Source organism: Gorilla gorilla, chromosome 4, assembly GCF_029281585.2.
Source record: "Gorilla gorilla gorilla isolate KB3781 chromosome 4, NHGRI_mGorGor1-v2.1_pri, whole genome shotgun sequence".
NCBI lineage: Eukaryota > Metazoa > Chordata > Mammalia > Primates > Hominidae > Gorilla > Gorilla gorilla.
Genome location: NC_073228.2, coordinates 55309346 through 55328047, shown reverse-complemented (window position 1 = coordinate 55328047; position 18702 = coordinate 55309346). Strand labels below are relative to the sequence as shown.

Genomic DNA, 18702 nt, shown 5'->3' with positions numbered 1-18702 from the left:
AGAAAAAAAAAAAGAAATGATTTATCCATCTGTCTTAATTTCGACACAACATGACACTATAAACAAAATTAAAAGAGATGCCAACGACTAGCAGAAGATACTGGCAACACATGTAACTACAAAGGATTAGAATCTAGAATATATAATGAACACTCAGAAATCAATTAGATCAAAACAGCAAAACATTAGAAGCAATTTAAATGTCTGTCAATAGAACAACATATATTCACTCTATGAAATACCACACAGCAGCTACTATGAATGAACTTGGCATAATTTTACAACAGGGATAAATCTTGGGGGAAAACAATATTAAATTAAAAAGTCAAGAATTTGAAGGGTACATACTTATGTAAAATGTAAAACCTAGGAAATATGATATATTGCTCATGAGTATACAAATATATAAAATAATAAAAGTATAAAAATATGGCCAGGCGCAGTGGCTCATGCCTGTAATCCCAGCACTTTGGGAGGCGGAGGTGGGTGGATTGCTTGAGGTCAGGAGTTCGAGACCAGCCTGGCTGACATGGTGAAACCCCATCTCTACTAAAATACAAAAATTAGCTGGGCAAGGTGGCGGGCACCTGTAATCCCTGGTACTAGGGATGCTGAGGCAGGAGAATTGCTTGAACCCAGGAGGCGGAGTCTGCAGTGAGTCGAGATCGCGCCACTGCACTCCAAGCCTGGGTGACAGAGTAGTATAAAAATACATACGAGAACTATAAACACTGAATTCATGATAGTGATAACAACTTCTGAGGAAAGAGAGGAAGGAAAGTATTTTTCAATTCTTTAAAAAAATGTAAAACAAATGTGGCATGTTAAAATTTGATAAAGGTAGGACATGACTACCCATATAAAAAATCCCATGGAATCCACAAAAAAATTCCCAGAGCTAATAAAATGAGTTCAGTAAGGTTGAAGGATATAAAACAAACATATACAATCAATTGTATTTCTATATACTAGCAATGAATATGTGAACACTGACATTTAAAAAATGCCATTATAATTACTCAAAAAATCAAAATATTTAGATGTAAATCTAACCAAACATGGATGTGATTTTTATGCTGAAAACTATGTAAATGATAGTTTACATAGTCTTCTGATAGAAGAAACCAAAGATCTAAACAAATGAAAAGACATCCCATATTGATATGTTGGAAGACATCAATTCTCCCTAAATTCATACAGAGGTTTAACACAATGCCTATCAAAACTCCAGCAAGAGTTTTTCCAAAGATAGACAAGACTATCCCAAAATTAATATGGAATGACAGAGCAACCAGAATAGTTAAATTTTGAAAAGAAGAAGAATGTAGGAGGAATCAACCTTATCGTATAGCTACCGTCATGAAGACTGTGTTATTGGTGAAGGAACAGGCATATACGTAAAACAATAGAACAGAACAGAGAACCTAGAGAAAGATCCATACAAGCATGCCCAACTGATTTTTGACAAAAATGTGAAAGCATTTCAGTGGAAGCAGAATAGCTTTTTCCACAAATGTTGCTGGGGCAATCACACTTGCATAGGTAAAAAGAGAGAGATAAAAAACAACCTCAATCTAAGTCTTAGATCTTACACAAAAATTAACTTAAAATGGATCACGGACTTAAATTAAAACTATAAAACTTTTAGAAAAAAATAGGAGAAAATCTTCAGAATCTAGGGCAAGGCAATGAACTCTTAGAGTTATACCAATGCATGATCCATAATAGGAAAAACTGGTAAATTAAATTTCATCGAAATTGAACTTTTGCTCTGTAAAAGACCCCGTTAAGAGGGTGAAAAGACAAGCTAAAGACAAGAAGAAAATACTTGTAAACCACATATCTGACAAAGGACTAGTACCTAAAAGATATAAAGAACTCTCAAAATTCAATAGTAATACCAAAAAATGCAATTAGAAAATGGTCAGAAGGTATGAAAAGGCATTTCTCTGAAGAAAATGTAATGATGGTAAATAAACAAATGAAAAGATGCTCAATATCATCTGCACATTAAAACCATGCAAATTAAAACCATGAGATATTACAACGTACCTGTGAGAATGGTTAAACAAAAAATAATGACACTAAATGCAGGTAAGGATGCAGTATAATTGAACCTCTGATACATTGCCGGTGGGAATGTAAAATAGTACAGCTACTCTGGAAAAAAGTTTGGCAGCATCTTAAAAAACTGAAAATGCAATACCATGCAACCCAGTAATTGCACTCTTGGGCGTTTATCCCAAGACATGAGGACATATGTTCATGCAAAAACCTTTATTTGTAATAGCCAAAAATTGTAAACAACTCTGATGTCCTTCAGTGAGCAAAAGGTTAAACAAACTGTCATACATCCACACCATGGACTATTACTCATCGATTATAAAAAAATGAACTACTGATACATGCAACAATTTGGATGAATCTGAAGGGATTATTCTAAGCGACAAACGCCAAACCCAAAAGGTTAATGATTCAATTTATATAACATTTTTGAAAACACAAAATTATAGAAATGGGGAACACACTAGTGAATGCAAAAGGAGTAAGGTGGGGCAGGAAGGAAGTGAATACAGCTACAAAAGGACAACGTGAGGAGATCCTTGGGGAGATGGAAATGTTCTGTATCTCAGTTGTGCCAATGTCCATATGCTGGTTGTGTTACCATATTTCTACAAGTTTTACCAATAGGGGAACTGGGCAAAGGATTTCTATTGTTTCTTACAATAACACAACAGTTTGCAACAGGTTTACACATGTCCATCATGTGCTCTAAACTTGCCTAGATGTTTGAAATGCTTCGGAATAATAATTTAAAAATGTATTGTACATCATGAGGAGTGTTTTCTTTTTAGGTGTTTTGGGGAAGGGAGAGATTATAATAATCAATAATAATATAATAATAATCAAGACTAAATTTCTGGCCGGCGTGATGGCTTGCATTTGTAATCTCAGCCCTTTGAGAGGCCAAAGCGTGTGGATCATTTGAGGTCAAGAGTTCAAGACCAGCCTGGCCAACACTATGAAATGCTGTCTCTACTAAAAATACAAAAATGAGCCAGATGTGGTGGCATGCACCTGTAATCCCAGCTGCTTGGGAAGCTGAGGCAGGAGAATCGCTTGAACCCAGGAGACAGAAGTTGCAGTGAGCCGAGATTGTACCACTGCACTCCAGCCTGGGCAACAGAGCCAGACTCTGTCTCAAAAAAAAAAAGACTAAATTTTTTTATGTTGACTTTTATCTGAATCATCACTTTTATCTCCAAAGACTTAAGAGATAACTAAAGGAACAATGGGTTTGCTTCATGTATGTCCCTGGTTGGTTAGGGCTATTGAGTTTCGGGGTGGGGGGAAATAAAATCTGGATGTTTTTCTCCTTAAAAAATGGTGAGCGGCGGACAGGTGTGGTGGCTCATGCCTATAATCCCAGCACTTCGGGAGGCCGAGGCAGGCAGATCACCTGAGGTCAGGGGTTTGAAACCAGCCTGGTCAACATGGTGAAACCCCATCTCTACTAAAAATACAAAATTAGCCGGGCGTGGTGGCACATGCCTGTAATACCAGCTACTTGGGAGGCTGAGGCAGGAGAATCGCTTGAACCTGGGAGGCGGAGGTTGCAGTGAGCCGAGATCGTGCCATTGCACTCCAGCCTGGGCAACAAGAGCAAAACTCCGTCTCAAAAAAAAAAAAAAAATGGTGAGCAGCTTCCAAACAGTATAATGCCTGTCAGCAAGATTAAAGGTTAAAGAAAAAGACTGGCTGCTTTGTCTTAGAATCATTAATACACAAGCTTCTGATATTCAGGGACATTATTAAGGTACTAACAACTCTCATAGTTTACTTTTTTCTTATTGTTCTGCATATTAGAGACTCTTACTGTTTTTGGTTGTTTCAAACTCTAAAAACATTTTTCAGATAATTGTGTAAGTCATAAAATAATGTTTATGAATATTATTTTAATTATATTAATTACAATAATATTAATTATCTTAATTATATTAATTACAATAATATTAATTATCTTAATTATATTAATTACAATAATATTAATTATCTTAATTATATTAATTACAATAATATTAATTATCTTAATTATATTAATTACAATAATATTAATTATTTTAATTATATTAATTACAATAATATTAATTATTTTAATTAATATTTAATATTAAAATAAAAATTAATGATTTAAAATTTGTATCAATTGTTATTAAGATTCAGTATTAAGCTTAGGAAGTCTTAATTTAAAATACACTGTATTCTATGGTAGATTGTTTTTAGTTATTTGCTGCCTTTATTCTTTTATTTTTATTTTATTTTTTTGTTTTTTGAGATGGAATCTCACTCTGTCGCCCAGGCGGGAGTGCAGTGGCGCAATCTCAGCTCACTGCAACCTCTGCCTCCTGGGTTCAAGCGATTCTCCTGCTCAGCCTCCTGAGTAGCTGGGATTACAGGCATGCACCACCACACCCGGCTAATTTTTGTATTTTTAGTAGAGACGAGGTTTCACCATATTGGTCAGGCCGGTCTCGATCTCCTGAACTCATGATCTGCCCACCTCAGCCTCCCAAAGTGCTGGGATTACAGGTGTGAGCCACTGCTCCCAGCCATTTGCTACCTTTATTCTAAGAGAACTACACATCCCTATGTGGTTTACATTCGTCCTGGTATATTCCTCCCCTATTGATGTTAAGGCCACATTACTTTGGTGAGCAGAAGTGACTAATAAATGCTACCTCCAAGTGTTAGCTTTAAAAGACATCACAGGGTTTGGCCATCTCTTTTTCCTATGCCAAGAGCCTAGGATGTCCTGGCTGAGGGTCTTAGGATAAAGAAAACATGGAGCAGAGTCAGCACTAACCCATAAGGATATGTATCACGAGTGAGGAATAAACTTTTCTAAGTCACTGAGATCTGGGGACTGTTTCTGCAGCACAGCCTAGTGAAAGCTAGCTTAACATGAATTAAAAACCTACAAAATTTCAATGTATTCCCTTCCTTCTAGAGACGGATAAAAAATGACACTGGAAGTTTTCCTGACCCTTTAAACACAAAACAGAAGCTTTATTTGCATAATCGACTTCAAAACAACAATGGTTTCAACTTAAAATTCTGGTCATGAACTCCTAATATCACTTATTTATAAGTTATATACATGTGTTACTGTATACAAGTATATACTGTATAACAAAACACACAGAAATAGAAAATGTTAAAGTATTAGGTAAATAAGTAAACTAACGCAGAAACAAAAAACCAAATACTGCATGTTCTCACTTACAAGTGGGAGCTAAACACTGGGTGCACATGGACATAAAGATAGGCTCGACAGACACTGGAGACTACAAGATGGGAGAAAGAGTGGGGGAAGGGTTGAAAAACTACCTGTTGGTACTATGCTCACTACCTGGGTGATGGGTTCCATCATACCCCAACCCTCAGCATCACACAACATATTGGTGTAACAAACCTACAAATGTGCCCCCTGAATCTAAAATATAAGTTGAAAAAAGCAAAAATAAGTAAAGTATTAGGTAAAAAAGAAATACAGTATATGGCCTTCAAGATAGCTGTTAATAGTACAAAAGCAAAAACCTTTTTTTCCTCTGGCCTCTTTTGTTTTTGAGACGGGAGTCTCACTTTGTTGCCCAGGCTGGAGTAAAGTGGCATGATCTTGGCTCACTGCAACCTCCGCCTCTCGGGTTTAAGGGATTGTCCTGCCTCAGCCTCCCGAGTAGCTGGGACTACAGGCACATGCCACCACACCCAGGTAATTTTTGTATTTTTAGTAGAAACAGGGATTCACCATGTTGGCCAGGCTGGTCTCGAACTCCTGACCTCAAGTGATCTGCCCGCCTTGGCCTCCCAAAGTGCTGGGATTACAGGCATGAGCCACTGCACCTAGCCTTTTCCCTCACTCTTGGAGGGTGAACACATCTTCATTTTAGTTTGAAGGAAGCCATTTATTTATGCTTATTTCTAATTGTAACATTAAGCTCTTAGCCTGTAGCTCTTGATATATAAACGTAACAACAAACAATAACTTTGTAAGAAACCAACTAAAGAAGCAAGTACCTGCATAGCAATAGGTCCTTGGGACATCTGAGAGCTGTAATTCATTCCCATAATGCCTTGCATATTAGGCTGCATGACAGAGACCATAGGAAATCCTTGTTGCTGCATTGGCATCAGGCCTGCTGAAAATATAAAGACATTATTAAAGTCAATGTGTTTTAAAGTTTATTTTCTTAAGACCATAAGTACCTAAAGGACTTGTTACTTGGCAGGAAGCAGAGTGTAATGGAAAAAGCACAGGGTCCTGAGCGAGACAGATGTGAATATGAATTCCAACTCCATCATTTACTTAGCTGTGTGATCTTGAACAAGTTACAAAACTTCATCTGTAAAATGAAGATAATATCTCTTCTATGGAATTTGTATGCATATTAAAAAACAGTATGGCCTAATTGGGGTACTCAGCCTTCAAGATGGCCTCCAATGACCTCTGTCTCCTGGTATTCATACCCGTGTGTTGTTCCATTCCATACTGAATGGGGCTGATCAGTATAACCAACAGGATACTGTGGAAATGATAGCATGTAACTTCGAAGGCTAGTTATTTTTTTTTTCTTTTGAGACAGAGTCTCACTCTGGCACCCAGGCTGGAGTGCAGTGGCATGATCTCAGCTCACTGCAACTTCCACCTCCTGGGTTCAAGCCTCCCAAGTAGCTGGGACTACAGGTGCCTGCCACCACGCCCAGCTAATTTTTGTATTTTTTAGTAGAGATGGGGTTTCGCCATCTTGGCCAGGGTGGTCTTGAACTCCTGACCTCAACACCCGCCTCAGCCTCCCAAAGTGCTGGGATTACAGGTGTGAGCCACTGTGCCTGGCCTGAAGGCTAGTTCTTAAAAGACACTGTAGTTTCCTCCTGGTTCTTTTGGATCACTTGCTCTGGAGCAAGCCACTGCCACGTCATGAAATACTCGATAAGACCTACGGAGAATCCATGTGGTAAGGTACTGAGGTCTTCCGCCAAAAGGCAGCATGAAGTTGCCATCTATCTCAGTGAGCCACCTCGGCAGCATCTCCATGAAACTTTCAGATGATTGCAAGCCTGGCTCACATCTTCACTGCAATCTCATAAGAGGTCTTGAGCCTGAACCACCCAGCAGAGCTACTCCTAGATTCCTGACCGAGAGACACACTATGAAATAATAAAATGTTTACTTTTTAAAGTTTGGGATAATTTGTTACACAGCAGCAGATAACTAACAAAATAACAGTTAGGAGCATGAACTCTGGGAGCCAACTAGAAATGACACATACTACTTTGGAACCTTGGGCAATCTGCTTCTTTCTATGCCTTGGTTTCTCATTTGTAAAACTGTTTAATACTTACTATGCTCAAAGAAATGTTATTCTTCTTCCTTTTTCTTACATGAATAGGTAATATAACAGTTACCACAAAATAGCCATCAGCATGTGCAATGGCAGAAAACTATCACAAATGTATGATTTAGGCTAGTGTTTCCCAAACTTTTCCAAGAGCAGAGGTGAATGAATATACATCCCTTTGGGATTTTAATAAATACTAAATGCCTACCATATGCTAGGCATAGTTCTATGTGCTTGGTACACAAGAAGTGAATAAAACAAAATCCCTACATAGTCTGAGCACAAATTTCATTCTAATTTTGCATTCAAACTACATCCATGTTGGTTCTACCATAAGGAACTTTATATCAAACTGTCAGTTTGAAAAATTAAAGATCTAGGAAATTATACCATGTTTATCTTATGGCTTTTGTGTACCTCCCAGGTTATTTATAACCTAGCCTAATTTCAGAAGCATGGACATCCACATTTGTGGCTAACAGTTATTAGAGGTAGGCCATTCACTTATTCAAGTATTTGAAGCCTACTCCGTATTAGGCACTGTTCTAGGGACATAGCCATGAACAAAACCAGGTCTTCACTCTCATGGAACTTACACTGTAATTAGGAGAGATAGATAACAAAAAAATAAGTACATGTCAGGTGGTGATAAGAGCTAGGGCAAAAAATAAAGCAGGGCAAGGGGGAATGGAATGGTTGCTATTTTACATAGGGCAATCAGAAAAAGTTTTACCAACAGGGTAGTATTTCAACAAGAACCTCAAGAAAATAAAGAACCAAGCCATGCAGATGTTTGGGAAAAATATTCCAGACTAAAGAACGCCAAGTACAAAGATCACGAGGTGTCAGGGAGAATTAGAATACACAGATTGAAAACAGCCACAGTAAGATGTTTTCCGTCTTATTTCTTTGGACTTAAAGTTTTATTCATTTTAATTGATTTTATTTCTGAATGGGTAACTCAGATATCTGGCAGAATATTTCAAGGCACAAAAGTGTACACAGTAAAAAATAGGTCTCTTTCTCTCCTCTGTCTCCGGTTCAAGTACTCATGATCTTGTGGCCATGACCTTGCTGTCGGTTTCTTACATATGTTTTCAGAAATGATCCATGCATAATTTAAAGCCTTCAAATGATCAAAAAGTCCATTCTAACAACTGTTAAAAAAAAATCTCCAAACCAATTCCAAATTCCCTAAGAAAAAATATCAGGCAACACTTTGGGGTCTCTTCTTGTCCAGTTCCTTCGCTCCATATGCATATTTTTACTTGAAAGTGTATAGAAATGCAAAATAACAAACATGATAATGGACACATAACTCTGTAATACCTTCCTAAAGAACAAAAGATCTCAAACCATTTGATCTCAATCTGGGACACATCTAATTACAGATAGCTTAAATAATGAATAAATGTGAACACGATGAAAAGAATACAACTGAGCCTTGGAAAAACTTACCTGAAACCCAACTGCCATCACTGATTATAAATGAAGACAAAGTCAGGATGAGCCACTGACCACCTGCTACTGAGCTGCTCTTTATCTTTTATCTCTACTGCTGACCTAGGAGTCTCTGTTTCTCTAGCAAATCTATGACAACCAATCAACGCTGGCTTTTTAAGAAGAGCCAGTTTTCAGAAGCAGCTTGGTGTGAGGGGAGAGGGAAGACTGTCAGAGCGAAAGAAATGAGTGGAAAGAAGCCAGACGAAGGCAGATCTATTCCTTCTTCACTGTTGTGTCCCAGTTGCATGGCAGCATGGGTCAAAATTATATTCCTTCACTACTATTTCCTTGAAGATAAAGCTAGAATTGATATTGGTGGGTCCTAGTCTGAAACCAAGAGAGAAAAGGTATACTTAGAGAAATTTCTAGGACTAGAACTGAGACTTGGCCGGATGTGCTGGCTCATGCCTGTAATCCCAGTGCTTTGGGAGGCCAAGGCAGGAGAATCGCTTAAGCCGAGGAATTTGATACCAGCCTGGGCAACATAAGGAGACCCTGTCTCTACAGAATATTTAAAAATTAGCTAGGCGTGGTGGTATGCACCTGTGGTCCCAGCTACCTGGGAAGCTGAGGTGGGAGGAATGCTTTAGCCTAGGTGGCTGAGGCTACAGTAAGCTATGACTGTGCCACTTGTACTCCAGCCTGGGCGACAGAGCAAGAGACTCCATCTCAAAAATAAAAATAAAAAAACCAAACAAAATCCTGAGACTTAAATACTTAAGCTGAATCAGACTATGTGATCTCTTTTAATTTCAAAATTATATATTTATAAAACATGATTATAATAAGATACTATCATATAGATAAAAAATAGCAGTGTAAAACAACTAAAGATGTTTGTTTATTCATTCAACAAACATCTACAGATAACCTATTATGCTAAATCAACATGCTGGGGGCTACAGATAATGCTAGATGAGCATTAGACAGACATGGCACTAACAATCTATCAGAAGACTAGATAGAAGGAGAAAGACATCATTAAGTGAATTACAGCTCGTTTCATTTTTATCACCTGTTCTTTAACATTCTTGTCCTAAAAGTCTTTCACCTCTGAGGTTAAACAATCTATGAACATAATGTTTATGTAAGTTTGGGAGAAACGAGGAGTGATCCTTATTACTCCCAAAATTATATAATTTTTGAGAAAATTTAAGAGTAGCTGTCATATAGGACATATAGGTTTAAGAGTGCAGAAAATTTTACTCTATTTAGCAGCAACAGAACTTATTTTCTATTTACTTATTTAATTCCCAGATTCAGAAACACAAGAGTGAAAAATAAAAGTTCAAAACTTAAGCTCTCACATACCTTGAGGGGGTCTTATCCCACCTGCAACAGGAAACATGAAGCTGAAAACAGAATAAAAATACATTATATGTACAAAGATTTCAAATAACACGTGTACTTTTTTATATGGATAAAAGACTTGTAGACGGGACCTGGTGTTTGTTCTGCACCACAATACTGAATTGCCCAACATCAGTACACTGAGCATCCATAGGATGCATGTCAGCATGCTACTGAAGACGGAAACTTGTTGAAACAAAAGACAGAAGACCCTGAAATTAGTCCTGGCTCTGTCACTTTGTGTCCTCTCTGGATTCCAGTTTCCCCATCTATAAAATGAGAGAGTTTAGATTCAATTCAGTCAACATCTATTGAGCGTCAACTACATGAAATGATGGAATCTTATAATCAAAAATACACCTATGCAGGCAAATAACTATACCACAGGGTAAATGTGCTAACTGCTATAAGCGAGGTCCAAATTATTAATAGAGATGAGAAGAAAAAGATGAATTTTAATGGGCTATATCTTGAGAAGTTTTATGGAAGTAGCTCTGGAGCTGAATCTTGAAGGAAAATAGAAGCACACTATATATTTTGAGCAAAAGCTCTGAGGCAGAGATGCAGGGATGTTTGGAGAAATGAATGTAGGTTAAATGTTAACTATATGATTTAAAAGCAAGCAGATTGTACACGGCCTTTATTTTTATTTATTTATTTTTGTGAGATGGAGTTTCGCTCTTGTTGCCCAGGCTTGAGTGCAATGGCGCGATCTTGGCTCACTGCAGCCTCCACCTCCTGTGTTCAAGCAATTCTCCTGCCTCAGCCTCCTGAGTAGCTGGGATTACAGGCACCCGCCACCACGACTGGCTAATTTTTTGTATTTTTAGTAGAGGCAGGGTTTCACCACGTTGGCCAGGCTGGTCTCGAACTCCTGACCTCAGGTGATCCACCCGCCTCGGCCTCCCAAAGTGCTGGGATTACAGGTGTGAGCCACCGCACCTGGTCAAGGGCCTTTAAAATGTTTAATTTTATTTTGAATATTATATGAAGTTGTCAGAGGTTTTATTGTTATTGTGGTAACATATACATAACATAAAATTCTATCATTTTAACCATTTTTAAGTGTATAATTCCATGGCATAATTAAGGACATTCACAATATTGTCAACCATTACCACTATCCATTTCCAGAACCTTTCCATCATCCCAAACAGAAACTCTGTACCCATTAAACAATAAGTCCTCATTTTAGAGCATAAGAAAGCTCTCTTCTAAGGTTTTTTTAAGCTGACAACTTTATTTTTATTTTATTTTTTTGAGACGGAGTTTGCTCTTGTCGTCCAGGTTGGAGTGTGATGGCATGATCTCAGCTCACTGCAACCTCCGCCTGCCAGGCTCAAGTGATTCTACTGCCTCAGCCTCCTATGTAGCTGGGACTACAGGCGAGCACTACCAAACCTGGCTAATTATTGTATTTTCAGTAGAGACAGGGTTTCACCATGATGGCCAGGCTGGTCTTGAACTCCTGGCCTCATGATCTGCCTGCCTTGGCCTCCCAAAGTGCTGGGGTTACAGACATGAGCTACGGCACTTGGCCTAGGCTCTTTTGAATAAAGGTTAAGCCTGGGCGACAGAGTGAGATTCCGTCTCAAATAAATAAATAAATAAAGGTTAAAAAGTTAAGCTCTGGCCAGGCGCAGTGGCTCACGTCTGTAATCCCAGCACTTTGGGAGGTCGAGGTAGGTGGATCACCTGAGGTTGGGAGTTCCAGACCAGCCTGACCAACATGGAGAAACCCCATCTCTACTAAAAATACAAAATTAGCTGGGCGTGGTGGTGCATGCCTGCAATTCCAGCTACTCAGGAGGCTGAGGCAGGAGAATCACTTGAACCCAGGAGGCGGAGGTTGCAGTGAGCCAAGATCGCGCCATTGCACTTCAGCCTGGGCAACAAGAGTGAAACTCCGTTTCAAAAAAAAAAAAAAATTAAGCTCTGGTTGTAGATGAAATAGCCAAGGACATATATCCAGTAACAAAACAACTAAGGACAAACTTGGAGAATTCTTGCAGTGAAAACTGAGTAGGAAATGGTCACTGAGAACCAAGGGAGTGCTTATAACTGAGAGTTATAACTGAAGAAGGACCACATTTCAAGAAGGAAGTAGTTACCAGTGTCTAATGCTGTAGAATAGCGGTGAGAATGAAGATTAAAAAATAAATCACTGCTTTCAAAAATGGTGATCGTTAAGTGAGTTAGTTTCAACAAAGAAAGGGGAAGAGACCCTAGGGAGAAAAAATTTAAGAGACAAAATACATACCTAGTGATTTATAAGGTTTTTAAGGAAATGGGATTAACACGCGAAGGAGCAAAAGGGGGCCAGATGAGGTGGTGCGTGCCTGTAATCCCAGCACTTTGGGAGGCCAAGGCAGGCGGATCACTTGAGGCCAGGAGTTCAAGACCAGCCTGGTCAACATGACAAAACCCCATCTTTACTAAAAATACAAAAATTAGCCAGGCGTGGTGGCATGTGCCTGTAATCCCAGCTATCCAGTAGGCTGAGACATGAGAATTGCTTGAACCCAGGAGGCGGAGGTTGCAGTGAGGTGAGATTGCCTCACTGCACTCCAGCCTGAGCAGACAGAATGACAGAACAAGACTCTGTCTCAAAACAAAACAAAACAAAGTAGCAAAAGGGATCTGCTTTGAAAAGGAAGTGGGACTTCTTTCTCTGAGCCTGGAAAGAAAAAGGGACAAATCAAGGAAGACTTCTGAGTGAGAAAGGCTCTTAATCCGGGAGTCAAGGATCTGAAAAGGAGGTTTCCAGATACTCTTTAGAGAATCTAGTGAATGGCTGGGGCTGGTGGCTCACACCTATAATCCCAGCACTTTGGGGGGCCAAAGTGGGAGGATTGCTTGAGCCCATGAGTTTGAGACCAGCCTGGGCAACATAGTGAGACCTCATCTCTCCAAAATAATAATAACAACAACAACAACAACAATAAATAACATAAAAATTATAATGGTGATTCTTTTCCAGAAAGTTTTCAATTTACTGTGTCCAGTTCCATCAAAAGAATCACTATCTATGGGCGTTATAGCCTTAGATATAGCCTTACAATGAATTTCTCAAATAATAAGAGATGAAAGAAGAAATTACTCCTTGATTCACGGAGAATGGATGCTGCTTTAGCAGACATGAGAACATTAACCTTCACATGCATTGCCATCAGAGCTCTTCGGTGACCAGGCACATTGTCAAGAAGCAGTAACATTTTCAAAAGAAACTTTTTTCTGAGAAGTAGGTCTCAACAATGGGCTTAAAATACTCAGTAAACCATGCTGTAAACAGATGTGCTGTCACCCAGGCTTTGTGGTTCAATTTATGGACTATAGGCAGAGTAGATTTAGCATACTTTTGAAAAGCCCTGACATTTTCATAGTGGTCAGTGAGTATTGGTTTAATTTAAAGTTACCTGCTGCATTAGGCCCTAACAAGACAGTCAGCCTGTCCTTTGGTGCCAGACATTGACTTCTCCTCTCTAGCTAGGAAAGTCTTAGATGGCATCTTCACCTGCATTGAAAATCTGGCCAGGTATGGTGGCTCATGCCTATAATCCCAGCACTTTGGGAGGCCGAGGTGGGTGGATTACCTGAGGTCAGGAGTATGTGACCAGCCTGGCCAACATGGTGAAACCCTATTTCTACTAAAAATATAAAATTAGCCTGGCGTGGTGGTGCGTGCCTGTAATCTCAGCTACTGGGGAGGCTGAGGCAGAAGAATCACTTGAACCCGGGAGGCGGAGGTTACATGGAGGCAAGATCACGCCACTTGCACTCCAGCCTGGGTGACAGAGTGAGACTCTGTCTATAAAAAAAAAAAAAAAAAAGAAAATCTATTGTTTAGCGTAGCCACCTTCATCAATGATCTTAGCTCTTCTGAATAACTTGCTAAAGCTTCTACATCAGCACTTGCTGCTTCACCTTGTACTTTTTTGTTATGGAGATAGCTTCTTTGCTTAAACCTCATAAACTGACCTGTTAGCTTCCAACTTTTCTTCTGCAGCTTCCTCACCTATTTCTCAGCCTTCAGCCTTTACAGAATTGAAGAGACTAAGGATCTTGCTTCAAATTAGGCTTTGGCTTAAGGGAATGTTAAGGGTGGTTTAATCTTCTATCCAGACCACTCACCCTTTCTCAATATCAGCAATAAAGCTGTTTTACTTTCTTAACATTTGTGTTTCCTGGAATAGGACTTTTAATTTCCTTCAAGAACTTTTCCTCGGCATTCACAACTTAGTTAACTGGTGTAAGAGGCCTCGCTTTTGACCTACCTCAGCTTTCAACACTTAATGACTAAGCTTTATCATTTCTAGCTTCGGATTTAAAGGGAGAGATGTGCGACTCTTCCTTTCACTTGAACACTTAGAGGCCACTGTAGGGTTAATCAGCCTAATTTCAATACTGTTATGTCTCAGGGAATATGGAGGCCCTTGGAGAGGAAGACAGGGGAACAGCTGGTAGGCAGAGCAGTCAGACTACACAAAACATTTATCAATTACGTTTGCTGTCTTATATGAGCTGGGTTTGTGGTGCTCCAAAACAATTACACTAGTAACATCAAAGATCACTGATCACAGATCACCATAACAAATAATAATAATGAAAGAGTTTGAAATATTGTGAGAATTATCAAAATGTGACAGAGACATGAAGTGAACACAGGCTGTGGAAAAATTGCGCGGATAAACTTGCTCAATGCAGAGCTGCCACGAACCTTCAATTTATAAAAAACACTGTATCTGCTAACTGCAATGAGGTATGCCTGTATTCAGTTTTTAAAGACATTACTCATATGCTAAAATTGATACATTCAGGAGCAACGAATACATTTAAGTAATCAAGCTGTCAAGATTTTTAAAAATCAGGCTTAAACATTTAAATTAGTCATATGGCCTAGCGGCTCAAAAGAATTGGAAACTCGTGTTATATTTTCTTTCTTCCAGCTTTGCCATAAAGTAACTGTGAAGCTCTGTGCAATCTCCTTCACCCCCTGTCTGGTTTCCCCTCTGTCAAATGAGGACGTAGAATCAAGGCTGCTAAAGTCTCAGCTAAGACAATCACATAGACATGAATACATAAACAGATGTATAAAGGTTACTTTGAAAACGAAATAAAAACAAAATACTGTCAAACATGACTTTCTCTAGTAAGAATTTAGCAACTCGAACTGCTTAGTGACCTATGAAAAATTCGTATTTTTCTCTGAAATGTTTAGACAACTAATATCAACATGCTTAAAGATTGGTTAGATAAGCAGTTAAGACATTAATAAGACAGTAAAAGCTTGGCAAAAAACTGGGCAGGAAGGTGACCAACAATTTAATTTCAAAGGTAAAACCACTAATTCTTATATTACTGACATCTTGGTATGAAAGCAGAGCTCTGTCACTTACCTATCTCATCCGTCCCTCCTTTTCAGTTACCTTTGCTACTAACCTAGATTTGACACTAGGCTTCACTTCTTAGGCCTAAACTCCTACATAAAGACTTCCTAATGGATCTCCCCACCTCCAGACTCTGGTTTCTAATTCATCTGATGCAGCACAAGTGAGAGACATCTTTCTAAATGATGGACCATTACGCAATAATTAAATGGTCCTTTAGCAAGATGCACCCCTGAAGTTAAAACTATGGAATGATTTCCCTGAAACTGAATTTCCTTAGTTTAAACTCAAGGCCCTCTCTAGTTTGGGCACAACTCTACTTTGCAGTTTTATCTCACAAAACTCTTCTCTGCCACTCAGAGCCACAGTCATCTGGCACTGCAGGTACATCGTTTCCTTAGTGTTCACTAGGCCTTCCCATCTCTATGACGATCTCTTGACCGCTTCCTCTTCCTCTAACTCTGTGGGCCAACTGAAATACCATTTCTTTGCCTTTGATATAGCTGAAATCCACAAATATTTACAGAATGTTTTTTATGTGCAAAAATGTGCTAGAAGCAGTGAAAGAAGAAAAGATGAGGAAGCCCTCTAAAAGCTTGGAAAAGATCAGGAAAAAATAGACAAGTTCACAAACGATAACATCCCAGAAGAACGTGACCTCTTTGTTCTCCTTTACTTTGTACCACAGTTATTTTGTACATTCTCCAAGGATGGGGACCATGTTTTGATGTCTTTTTAATTCATTACAGCATCAAGAACAGTACCTTACCCATGTAAGCATTCAATGACTACAGACTAATCCAGATCTTTCAACTCTTTTTTTTTTCTGCCTTGATTAAAGAAAAAAAAAATTTATACTTCTCATCTCTTGGGCAAATTTTGCCCTTTATACAACTCTACCATTTATTCTAAAGTAGCTCATCCAGGACACCAATCAAAAGTAGGGTAATATTAAATTTGGAAAATGTTATTGTGTTTTGCTTAGCCTCTTAGAATAGAGAGAAGTATCTAAACAATACAGTCAGTTATAGTTCATGGATTTTCTCCATTAAAGGTGTAGAGAAGTTGCCTGTTTTTTTTCTTCAAATATACTTAGGTTGCCACAATGTTAAGTTTCCTTATAAAATAATTTCAGGGAGGGTGGGTGGCAAAAAGAAAATTAAAAATGAAATAAAATAACTTCAGCCTTTACACCATTACTCTCTAAAAAAAATAATATTCCTTTTTCTATTGAGGATACAGCTTCTCAGCCTCAGAAAGTTGCCAATATATGTAACATATGTACCATACATTTTTCAAGGTAAGGATCATTTTAACCACTTCTTTCTCTCCTGTATATCGTTTACAGTTTTAGAATGCAGATGTTGCTACATTTACAAAGGGGGGAAATTTTAAAATCATTCTAATTTCTATCAAAATTCAACCCATATTTATTTAAAAAATTTGTGTCCATGGACCAATGATACTCAAATACTGCAAACTAAAGAGAATAATGCACTTGTATTTCTGAACCTGAGGTCCTCCCCATCCAAAAACATTTTTTAAGTAAATAAAAATTTGGGCCTAGATATCAATTCTTCTAAGTTTACATTTTCCCAGAACTTGGTGCCATGATTAATCATATACTTGATCAAATTAATACCATCCAGGGACATTTTAGAAACTGTAATCACATATAGGAAATAAATAGAGGATGCCGGGCGTGGTGACTCACGCCTGTAATTCTAGAACTTTGGGAGGCCAAGGTGGGCGGATCACTTGAGGCCAGGAGTTTGAGACCAGCCTGGCTAACATGGTGAAACCCCGTCTCTACTAAAAATACAGAAATTAGCTGGGCGTGGTGGCGCACATCTGTAATCCCAGCTACTTGGGAGGCTGAGGCAGAAGAATCGCTTGAACCCGGGAGGTCGAGGTTGCAGTGAGCCGACATCGTGCCACTGCACTCTAGCCTGGGTGACAGAACGAGACTCTGTCTCAATCGATCAATCAACAAAATTAGCCGGGCATGGTGGCGCGCACCTGTAATCCCAGCTGCTCCGAGGCTGAGGCAAGAGAATTGCTTGAACCCAGGAGGCAGAGGTTGCAGTGGGTCGAGATCACGCCGCTGCACTCTGGCCTGCGCAACAGAGCAAGACTTCCTCTCAAAAAAAAAAAAAAAAAAAAACCAGAAAAAAACCAAACAAGACAAAAGAAAAAGAAAAAACAAATAGAAGGGAAATTATTACACATGTTTCTTCTCCAGCCAGAAACTGGCTTATACGAAGTATTTATTTTTTAAAAAACCCTCTAATGAAACAACGAAGAAAACAAAAGAGAAAGCAAAAAGTTTAAAAATCTAAAGTTAAAGATGTGCAGAGGAAATGAAAAATGGGGTTACACACAGGTGGTTTATTGAACAGCCACTGCTCGTTTCCTGACAAGCACCTGCAAGAGGTGATAACTTTAAGGACCTTACACTTTTGCAGTGTTCACGACTCCGAAATTGAAACACTGCATTTAAAAAAAAAAACCTAACACTTCGTTTTCCAAAGATAATTTAGGATACTGAAGATGCAAAGCTACTTTTACCTCCAAATGTGTGTGCTGTTATGTGTTGGTTAGTAAAACAAAATCAGACTAGGTCATTACAGAAGTGGAGTGAAAACTTCCTAGAATAAAATACTTTCTTAAATGATAACGAATCTGTCAGCTTGTAAAACGTACATCTCCCTTACCATTCTGGGTATAAGAACCATGGCAGTTCTTGGCTGAAATGTGGCAGAGGGCAGATTTGTTTAAGGGCTGAGTCTGGAAGCTTTGTTCTAATAAATGCGCAACTGCTGTTTAACAGTGCACTATCTTTGTTTTTAAATGCCTTTTTAAAAAGAAGACAGACAAGTCTTAAGAGTTAGTGTACAAGACAAGAACTCTATCTCAAGACCATTACTAATTCAGAGGTCTTTAGATGTTCCTGCTGTTTGTCGCGGGTTAAGGAAATAAAGAGGACAGGACACTCGAAAAGGGGAAGAGACAAATCGTCCACACGCACACCCCCCTTGGAAACAGTCCTCCAGCTTTGTGAA

At 38.8% G+C, this 18702-nt stretch overlaps 1 protein-coding gene across 50 annotated transcripts in view; it reads right to left on the bottom strand.

Annotated features, from left to right (window-relative positions):
- Positions 1-18702, bottom strand: part of SYNRG (synergin gamma) — a 90105-nt gene that overhangs the window by 70790 nt on the left and 613 nt on the right. For 34 of the 50 annotated variants that reach the window (XM_055388362.2, XM_055388365.2, XM_055388368.2 and 31 more), the window contains exons 2-3: positions 10215-10255; positions 6079-6200 (exon numbers count right to left, since the gene is read on the bottom strand). In XM_055388362.2, coding sequence (XP_055244337.2) covers positions 6079-6200; positions 10215-10255 — 163 coding nt within the window. The remainder of the gene's footprint in view (positions 1-6078; positions 6201-10214; positions 10256-18702) is intronic. The other 16 variants (XM_055388363.2, XM_055388364.2, XM_055388366.2 and 13 more) reach the window with 1 other exon arrangement.